Below are 10,582 nucleotides of genomic sequence, written 5' to 3'. Positions count from 1 at the left end.
GGCATACAATCTCTACACTCATCAGATGGAACCAAACTACTGAAGGACCAAATATCAATTGCACTACATTGGAAAGAACACTACCAAAGCCTCTTGAACCGCAGCTCCAATGTGGCCAAAGAGGTTCTCTCACAAATCCCGCAACAACAAACCAGGGATGAGCTTGCAGCACTGCCTAGTTTGAAGGAAGTCAGTAATGCCATCAGCCAAAATAACAAAGCCTGCGGACCAAATGGGATCCCTGCTGAAATCTTTAAAGAGGGGGGACCTGAGCTGACACAACAACTCTACCAGCTCATAGAAAAAGTGTGGGTGACCGAGAACATCCCAGTAGATTTCAAGGATGCCACCATCATCACCCTCTTCAAAAAAGGGGGAAAAACGGACTGCGGAAACTATCGAGGTATCTCCCTTCTAACCTCCGCTGGGAAAATCCTCGCAAGAATCCTTGCAAACCGCCTTCCACCCCTCTCAGAAGACACTCTCCCAGAACAGCTTCTGCCCCTCCAGAGGAACAGGGGACATGATCTTCACTGCACGACAGCTCCAAGAAAAATGAAGGGAACAAAATCAACATCTACATGGCATTTGACACAGTGAATCGCAGGGCTCTCTGGACCATAATTGGGTGCCCTGACAAATTTGTGAACATCTTGCGGCTCCTCCACGATGACATGATGACAACTGTTTGGACAGCAATGGCTCCCAGTGACCCATTTAAGGTGGAATCAGGTGTCAAACAGGGATGTTTTATTGCGGAGTGGAAATCATCTATCGGACAGATGGCAATCTATTTAACCTCAACAGACTGAAAGCCAAAACCAAGGTCACAACATGTTATAGAACTCAAATATGCTGATGACAACGTCATCTGTGCACATTCAGAAGAAGATCTTCAAGCCACTCTAAACACCTTCGCAGAAGCATACGAGAAGCTCAGCCTGTCACTGAACATCGAGAAAACTAAAGTGCTCTTCCAGCAGTTACCAGCCAATCTATCTCCAATGCCAGAAATACACCTTAGTGGTGTAACATTAGAAAATGTTGACCATTTCCGCTACCTTGGTAGCCACCTCTCCATAAAAATCAACATTGACACTGAAATACAACACCACCTGAGCTCTGCGAGTGTAGATTTTTTTCCGAATGAAGCAGTGTTTAAGGACCGGGATATCCGTAGGGATACCAAGGTGCTTGTTTATAACGCTATTGTCCTCCCAACCTTGCTATACGCCTGCGAGACGTGGACTATCTACAGACGTCACATGCAATTCCTGGAACGACTCCATCACCACTGCTTCCGGAAAATCCTGCAAATCTCTTGGGAAGACAAGCAGACAAATGTCAGCGTGCTGGAAGAAGCAAAGACTATCAACATTGAAGCAGCGATGGTCCTGGGAACTGGGAAGCCCTGGCCCTTGAGCACTCCAGCTGGAGGTCAGATGTGACCAGCAGTGCGGTAGAATTTGAAGAGGCACGAATGGAGGGTGAAAGAGAGAAACGTGCCAAGAGGAAGGCGCATCAAGCCAACCCCGACTGAGACCGCCTTCTACCTGAAAACCAATGCCCTCACTGGGGGAGAACATGCAGATCAAGAATAGGACTCCACAATCACCTACGGACCCACCGTCAGTATACCGATCTTGGAAGACAACCCTACTCGGACAACAAGGGATCACCTAAGAATAATAATTCTGGGATATAGGGCTGTATTGGTTGCTAGGAGACCAAGACCCGCCCACAACAGTGTAAGGGTTGAAGGAAGCAACCTTCTCAAGCCTCCTCTATATGATATTTGCCTGTTTTTTATGTCTCGTTTTATAACATGAAGAATATGGGCCCTTCCACACAGCCCTATATTCCAGAATATCAAGGCGGAACATTCCATAATATCTGCTTTGAACTGGGTTATCTGAATCCAAACTCAGATAATATGGGATTTCCTGTCTTGATATTCTCGTATATAGGGGTGTGTAGAAGGGCCCTATCTCTTATTTGGGTTGCTGTGATCTTTCTGGGCTGTATGGCCATGTTCCAGAAGCATTATCTCCTGACATTTCACCTGCATCTATGGCGGGTGAAACGTCATAGAAAAAAAGTTTGCAGGACATACTGCAGCACTTTTTGATAGTTTTTCTCACTGAGTCTCAACCAACTAAACATAGTTTGTGGCAGCCACAAAAATGAAGTTTCTGGAGGATAATGAGTACTTTCAAAGGAAGTCCTGAACAATTAAACAGGAAACAACACTTTCAGAGCAGGAATAAATTTTTTTCAAATTTTGATAGAATGTTATTAAGTTTCTAAAAGACCATTATTTTAACATGTCGTCCATGTTTAAAGGGCTCTCTTGCCATAGGGGAATTGACACTCTGCCCACTTTGTGAGTCAAAGCTGGGCCAAGTCTGACAAAAAAATCTTCAAGCCGAAATGTTTGCTGCTGCCTTCATGAGGACTGGACTGACACAGCAGCAGCACAACCTTGCAATGGGCTATCAGACATGCACAGAGATGGGCTTTGGATCTCAAGCCTTATGAGCACTCCATACCCAAGTAATTTCTATAATTTTATTGTATTCCACAAAGCCATTTCTGACTTAGGGCAACACCATCATGAGGTTTTGGGAGATCTGTCTTTGCCTCCCCTCTGAGGCTGAGAAAGCATGACTTGCCTAAGGTCACCCAGTGGGATTTCACAGTTGAACTGGTTTGAACCCTGGTTTTCAGAGTCATAGTCCAACACCCAAATCACTAAACCACGCTGACTCTATACAAGTGTTGTATATTGCTTTTCTTCTGCTGTATGATTTTGAAGAAGGCAGTGACACTTCAAAGACTTGGGCTATGTGTTTCCTGCACTTGACTGGTTAATAAAGGAATCAGTCTTCTGTGGATGTTGCATTCACCTAAGAAATGTCCCTGGCAGTCCCACTGGTGAAGTCTGTTCAGCAACAGCAGAGTCTTTTTGCACGAGACATTCTGTGACTGACTTACTCAGACAAATGGGTTCTTAAAAACCATGCCCAAATACCTGGCTTTTGGGGTGCTTCCTCAGTCATTATGGGTCGGGAGAGTACTCAAAAGCTGTGTTCCAGCCTCTGTCTTTCTCATTTATAACTAAAATAAGGTTAACTGAAGGAACACTCCAGCATTCCACATAAAATGGCAAGTCTTCATCCCACTGGTGGTCTTAGAAATGCCACGCATGAACCGTGTTGCTTGTAGTCAAGGCAGTCTGGGACCAATTTCACTTGACCTTCTTCTTTTGTTCTTTATAGAATAACCTTGGTGTTATATGCTATGGGGCACTAAGAAATAGTAAATTAATCATTGTTATATTGCCTTCAAAAAGAATCAAAATGTAACTATTTTGTGTAGATTTTGTTTTTTGAATAGGATTTAACTGCTATTTCTAAACTATACAAAATCTTCAGGGAAATATGCTATCTAGATGTGAAATGAGAGCTGAAACATTGCTGCCCAGTAGGAAGAATGTAAAAGGACTTTTGAAAAGGCTCCCTATTCATGGCATTACCATAAGAACATTTCTCAATATTTTCTGCTAAGAAAAAATGGTAAGACGATAGACATAAGATTGAATGTTTGCAATAATAACATTAAACAAAAAGAAGTAGCAATATAGTACTTCAACTATGAGTGTGATGAATATAGTACTTGAACTATGAGATAGAAGGCTAAATCTTACGAAACATGCTACCTAAATCAAATATGGTAGTGTTTCAAGAAGCAGCCATGTTAAGTCTCTTCCGGCATAAAAAGGAGAAATTTATAAATATGATTGATAAAATACTGCAGCTCTAATGTGGGAATATTGAAATGGTTCCTTCATGTTTCTGGACTTGGGAACAAGCATAACAATAAAATACCCTAGAACCATTCTACTACTTCAAACTACAAGATGGTAGCTGCAGCATCAAATTGTGTGCTCTTCTCAAGGAGTCCTCCTGTCTCTCCCTTAACTTCCAATCCCTGTCCTCCACTACACCTTTTACCATTAGTCAGCTGCTTCTTGCTTATGATCCCTTTCACAGAGCTTTCTAAGGTTCACCCTTCCCCTTTTCTCTGCTTTAGAGGATCACAATGTGGCCAACTCCACTTAGGGCTAGTCTACACTGTAGAATTAATGCAGTTTGACACCCCATTCATTGCCCTGAGTCAATGCTGGAAGTGAGAGAAGTCTACCCCTAGGAAGGGAAATTCACTCCCGAAAGAGTTAGCAAGAGGAAAAGGTGTCTCAACTGAAGCTTGATCAAGATTCCTTGTTTCCACAACAAGCCAATCTGATTATCACAGGGATAGAGAGTAAGGTGAAATCTTCTGATCAGGTATACAGACAGCAAAACAAGTGTGAACCCTTCCCTATACTACCCAAAGATATGGCTGGAGTTACACAGAAAAATGGACCTGTTCTGACTTACATACAAATTCAACATAAGAATTAACCTATAGAACCTATTTAGTTCATAACTTGGAGACTGCCTGTACTATGGAATCTTGGGAGTTTTAGTTTGATGAGACATCTGCACTCTTGTGTAGAGAAGCTAAAGATTTTGTAAGACTGCAATTCTCATGATCCCATCGAACTGAACCATGGCAGTTAAAGTGGTATCAAACTGCATTAAGTTTATAGTGTAGATGCACCCTGTGCTTCCCTTTCACCACAATTTAGCACAGGTCTTTTTTGCCCTTTCACACAACCTGCTGTCCTCACCCTCTCTCTATTTCCCTGTCTACAGCCGTGGCTCAAAACAGTGACAAGGGGACCTCCAGTGATGTAATTCCTGGCACTCTGTGCTCCCCAAGGTGATAGTTGGAGATGGAAAGAGTTGAGTGGTAGCTTTTTTACTTAGATGACATAGGTTTTTCAAGCAGCACTGTAGTATGAAGACAGACTTCCCATGGAGTTGTTTTTCAAGATGGTGCTAGCATGGACTTCCCTTTCAATACAGTAATTATTTTTCACTTCATCAGTAATGGAGAACTAACAAAGTAACAGCGAAGAGAAATTGGTTACCTTTGAGAGGCAATATGTGTGCCACCTTGTTCACAATTTAAAAGGAAAAGGGAGTAGTAATGTCAGTAAATAACATTTTAAAGGTTATTTTAAAACAACATTTTGATATGACTTTTCCAAGTTTTATATCACCCTCTCAAAACAAATTGTGTTTGAAGGACGAGTGAACATATGTTGTGGTAGAAAAAAGATGCAAATAAATGGCAAACATAATTGAACAGTAGATTATATAACAGTCTTCTAGGACAGCCTGGTTCTTTCCACACTGTGTACTAAAATCCTACTGCCCCAAATAGCAATTTATCAATTCCTGAAAAGTGTTACTTTGGAAAAAGTAACATTAAAAATTTCAAAGAGGTATTCTGGAGAGTCAGCAACAAAATGTTCTTTTCACTTTCAGACAATGGTATCAGCCAAAATATTATATGCAATTCTCTCTCAATCCCGTACCCATCCAGAAAGTTCCAAACCCAATATTAATGAAAACAGATCAGAGTGTTCATTAGAGATAATGAAATCTTTTAAGAGTTTGCTCACAATATGACAATCTCTGGGAATAAAGTTAACAGAATTGATGGCTAAAATATGTTTACCGAGAATAAGAAAAACTTGTGCCTTATAGTATTCTTTGCTTAGATCATTGCAAATACAAGGTTTTATTTGCTATTATTGAACTTGACTCGAGTCACCTGCACACCACTTTATCCCCCTCCCCCAAAATAGAGGGCTTGGGAAAAAAATAATCAGTATTTATTTACTACCAATGACATAAAATACATCTTCATATAATTATTTCTTTACAAATTAAAAGATGAATTGAAAAAGTGAAGAAAATCTTATGATCTTATTTTTCTTTTATATTAATTCTAGAAATTAGTATTGAAATCTGGTTCTTCAGCCTTGTTTAAGAGAGCAAGTCTCTTTATTGGTATAATCTCTAAATATTTTGGTTGGGATCAGCATTATGTGTTTGGGCCAGGGAGTCGGGGAATGGCTCAGTCACACTTGCAAATAGACTGCTAAAAACCCCTTGAGATCTGGTCAATTATAATTCTTAAACACCCCCCTTTACTATGTAATGAAAGGGACATGAGAGAAAAGACAAACTAGCTGCAATAGAAGGAAAATATTTACAAACACACACGCACACGCGCACACACATACACACATTGTAGGTTATGGGATTAGAAACCGCACTCCTGGATTATTTAATCAGTCATGTACATCACTTTGAAATTTCAGTTTTCAATGGCAGATGGAATAAATGCTTTACCTAAACTCAGTCTTAATTCACAATTTGCTTAAGCAATCTCCTTCCTTGCTTTTCCTGTTTCCAAGTCCAGTGCTTCTATTCCCTCTGTACATTTCAGACACTGCAAGAATATAGAAGCATCGCATTCTTTAAAAATAATTAGTTTCCCTTTGAAACTTGATGAGCCCTTGGACTCCTTGAAGTCTGGAAAGCATCACTGTATTGCTACCAAATCTCTTCTACCCACTTCAAGCAAAATGCCTTTTGCTCATTATTGGAGAGGGCAGCCATAAACAGACTTCTTGTTTGAAGCACAGCACCAGGTATACGATACTGGTGGACCAATACGAATCACTCAGGATGTAACCTTTACGTGCTGTATGTTAATGTACGTGAGGTCAAAATTATTCAAAACTGCTTAGGACTTCCACTTCAGCAAACATTGTGACATGATTTGAACCTTATATGAACTATTCCTTTCACAAGGTGCGACAGGACTCAGTGCTTTTTGGGTACAATTCCAACCGATCATCTCAAGTATCCTCCTATGTCGTTTTGACACTTTGTTATATAACATTACTTTCTAAAATGAAAATAAGGGAAAGCACAACCATCTTAAGGAAATATTCCAAGAAAAACCCTTGCACATAAATGGAAAGAGGCAACAGGCACTAAATTAAGAAGACACTGGCAAAAAGGGGGAAAGGGTGCTCAGTTTCCCAGAAAGGGTGGTGGCAACGTATGTTCATAATACTTTCCCAGAGACAGCACCTGCTCCATACCACCCACTTACTCCAAGCAGATATGCATAGTAACACAACTACAGTGGAGGCATGTTTACTCTGCTTCCCTGGCTTGGAGAGGAGGTGATGTTTTCTAAATCACCCCTCTGTAATTTGTTCACAGTATATTACTTCCACCCCAGATATAAAGAAGTTGATTGACTGCTATATCTAGCATCTCTCTTGACAGAGCAAGGTCTGCCATCTGCTTTCCCCTATCTTGCTTCTTTTCATTTAGATTATCACATGAGCAAATATAGCAGCCACTGTGTAGTTTTGAAAAGCAGTCATTTTTTTCTCCTGATGCTGAATCATGTACAGTGAACTCAAAAGACATTTCTTATAACAGAACTGGGGTGGCGAGAGGCAGAGGGTGTCAAAACCTGCCAAGCACAGTGAGAGAGACACATGCCTAAGACCTGGAATCAAGGAACTTCCTCCACCCTAAGTATGTGTTTCATCTGTCCATGTCTCACTCTCTCAAAGGGTATGGGAGATACTGAAACTGTTATGCACAGTATATTAAAAATTATGGAATTGTACAGGTTTCTATATTGTTCTGAAAGAGTCGGGCCCATTCACCAGGCGATTAGTGAACACAGAAGTGTCAGTGCTGGAATCCAGCATAACTCCAACTCTAGCTCAGCAACTGGCGAATCTCCTTGTGCATGTGACAGAGGAAATCCACATAGGAAGCCCCCCCATTCATGCTCTTATCTTCCACCAAAAAGTGTTTGAACAGCAGGTCTAATTTGTCTTCTTGCTTCACAATCATGAGCTGTAAGAAAAAGAAAATCTTTGTTAGATACCAGTTGGTGGTGATTTTGGTGTAAAATACTACTAGAACTTCAAGTTGTTAGTTATCCCATGAAGAAATATCTGAGGAACCAAGAAGCATCTATGTGTTGTATTGATATATTATTATTATTTGATACACACAAGTTTAGTACACAGCAAACATGATCACTATGCTGGCTTTTGTATTGGATCACACGTTGGGCACTTCCCAAGTTGTTGTTGTTATTATTATTACTAGCTGTCCCCTGCCACGCATTGCTGTGGCCCAGTCTGTGTATATGTGTTTTCTGTGTGTATATGTGTGTGTATATATTTGTGTATATGTGTATATACATGTGTCTGCGTGTATGTATGTGTGTGTGTATATATATATGTGTGTGTGTGTGGTTTTGCTCATGCGTTGTAATGCATTTTTTGTTTTTTGGCTTTTTAAGTCGTTTCTGCTGTTTTCCAGTGTTTTTATGAGTTATGGTCACTCATTGGCCTGATAGGTGTCTTGTGTCCGAATTTGGTGTCAATTCATCCAGTGGTTTTTGAGTTATGTTAATCCCACAAACGAACATTACATTTTTATTTATATAGATTATTATTAGCATCCAGTTTCTATCTCTGCAGTTGAGATGCAAAGTAGCTCACAATAATTAAAAATGCATATACATATTAAAATAGAATTAAGCATACAAATTGTTAAAATCGGTTAAAACATTAACAACAGTTAAAATAGTTAAAATACTATACAGGACCTCCCCAAAGGGCTCTTAACAACTCTATTTTTCAAAAGCCTGAAGACACTGAGCCAGGAACTATATTAGAAAACACAACTACTACAGTTCCATTCATCAAAATAAGTTCTGCAGATTTTTTCAAGATTTATATAAGTTCTTTGATTAAAGAGTCACAGGATTTAGTAAATATAATTTTCACAGCCTTAAGAATAAATTACCTTCATATAGTGTGGCCTTTGAGACTGGAACATTTCAATGATGGATCGTACTCTCTTTGAAAAGGGATTATCCAAAATTGGTAGCACACACTAAAAAATAAAGATCAATAATCTCTTAATTAAATTAATAAACGAAATAAATGCCTGCTCCCATTTTTGTTTTTTTCTTTATTGATGTAATATCAAGAGGTATTTGGACATATTCTGAAACCATCTTGATCATGAAGTTATATTTCTTGCCTTGTAAGGAATTTCCAAAAAAAACCAAACATTGGCACTTTTATTTTTAATTTATTTTTTGCATATGATATGGGGGTGGGAGTAGCTGATGACACTATTGTCATTAGCTAGATAGAAACAGTTCTAGTTAGGAATAGTTTGCATGGATTTTTCTTTGAAAGTGCCTTAACTTGAGTGAATGGTATAATATGTTATACTCACTTTGTACAAGTTGCTGTCTACATACAGATCTAGACATGTTGCATTATTTCTGAATGTATATTTTGTGAATATATATGAGATTGTGTCAAATAATTAATTAAAAAATTACTTAAGAAGAAAAAAAATAAATGAAATAAATTTGTAATTATTTCTTAGCATAAGGTAAGATCTAATAATATCTAATAATAAAATAAATTGATCCGACTCACCATAGAGCTGTTAATCTGGCTGAATGATGAAACTCCAAAGAGGTTTTGGATCAGCCCCTGCTGAACATTTACTCCTACCCACAAAAATATATTCAGTCCATTTTCAAGCAGGTATATATCGCCCTTGGAGAGACGCTCTTCAGAATTTCTGATTGCTGTTGGTAAGGAATCGCTGTTGAAGTCTACTTTGGTCTGTAGATAGAAAATTGGAATTATCATCCTTGTTGGATATTTCCGTATCACATTTAATCTGGAATAGCAGCTTTGAATGTATCAAATGAACGCTACGCAAATTAGAATGGGCCACTCTTACAAAATGATCTTTTTACTAAGCCCTATTAATCTCACCTAGAGTTTTTATACATCTTAATCTTTGCAAGCGGCCCTGTCCACCGTGATCGACTATTGTGATTTTATTTTGGATTGTGTGTTTATCTTCTATCGCTTTTTACTGTATTTTTATTATATTTTATTGATGTATTATTTTATGTTGCATATTTGTTTTGATGTAAATGTTGGGCTTGGCCTCATGTAAGCCGCCCCACGTATCCTTGGGTAGAAGGCGGTGGGGTATAAATAAAGTATTATTCTTATTATCATTATCATCATCATTATTAATAAACTTCACATTTGAGAGCAACTTCAAAATATCAAGATATGCCATTGGATGAATTTTATCATGTTATTGTATTTCATTGTACATGGGGTAAGAGTCACACCCTTGATTTACAAATAGGCAATTTCCTAGCTGTAAACAGCCATCCACTTACTCATCCACCTCCCTGCCCAAAGACCAGCCCACCCACTTCATGCAAAAAACTTTTTTCCCTGACGTATTAGTCACACACCTTTTTTTTAAAAAAAGAGAAAAAGTGAGACTATTTTGCGATGAAATATGGTAATTTGTGGTTTAAAGTAGTGTTTGCAATTTGTGATTTCACTTTTTATTTAAATTGTTAATTGCTCTCAGCTCCTATAAGGAAGGGCAGAATATAAATCAAGGGAGCAACAACAGCTAGACTACCAACATCAAAGTTTTGAGTTTTAAGGGTCTTCCTATCAAACTTTCCACCTAGACACAGTAGACCCATTTAATTTTTTACTTATTTCATGAACTATATA

General features: G+C 38.8%; 1 protein-coding gene across 3 annotated transcripts in view; it reads right to left on the bottom strand.

Annotated features, from left to right (window-relative positions):
• Positions 1–5,537: 5,537 nt before the first annotated feature.
• Positions 5,538–10,582, bottom strand: part of SEC24C (SEC24 homolog C, COPII coat complex component) — a 61,546-nt gene continuing 56,501 nt past the window's right edge. For all 3 annotated transcript variants that reach the window (XM_060769178.2, XM_060769179.2, XM_060769181.2), the window contains 3 exons: positions 9,461–9,652; positions 8,811–8,900; positions 5,538–7,847 (listed from right to left, as the gene is read on the bottom strand). In XM_060769178.2, the coding sequence (XP_060625161.1) occupies positions 7,707–7,847; positions 8,811–8,900; positions 9,461–9,652 (423 nt within the window). In that variant the 3' untranslated portion in view covers positions 5,538–7,706. The remainder of the gene's footprint in view (positions 7,848–8,810; positions 8,901–9,460; positions 9,653–10,582) is intronic.

The sequence above is a fragment of the Anolis sagrei genome, chromosome 3, assembly GCF_037176765.1.
Source record: "Anolis sagrei isolate rAnoSag1 chromosome 3, rAnoSag1.mat, whole genome shotgun sequence".
Classification (NCBI taxonomy): Eukaryota; Metazoa; Chordata; class Lepidosauria; order Squamata; family Dactyloidae; genus Anolis; species Anolis sagrei.
The sequence above is the reverse complement of the archived record's forward strand: the minus strand, read 5'-3'. Positions and strand labels throughout refer to the sequence as shown.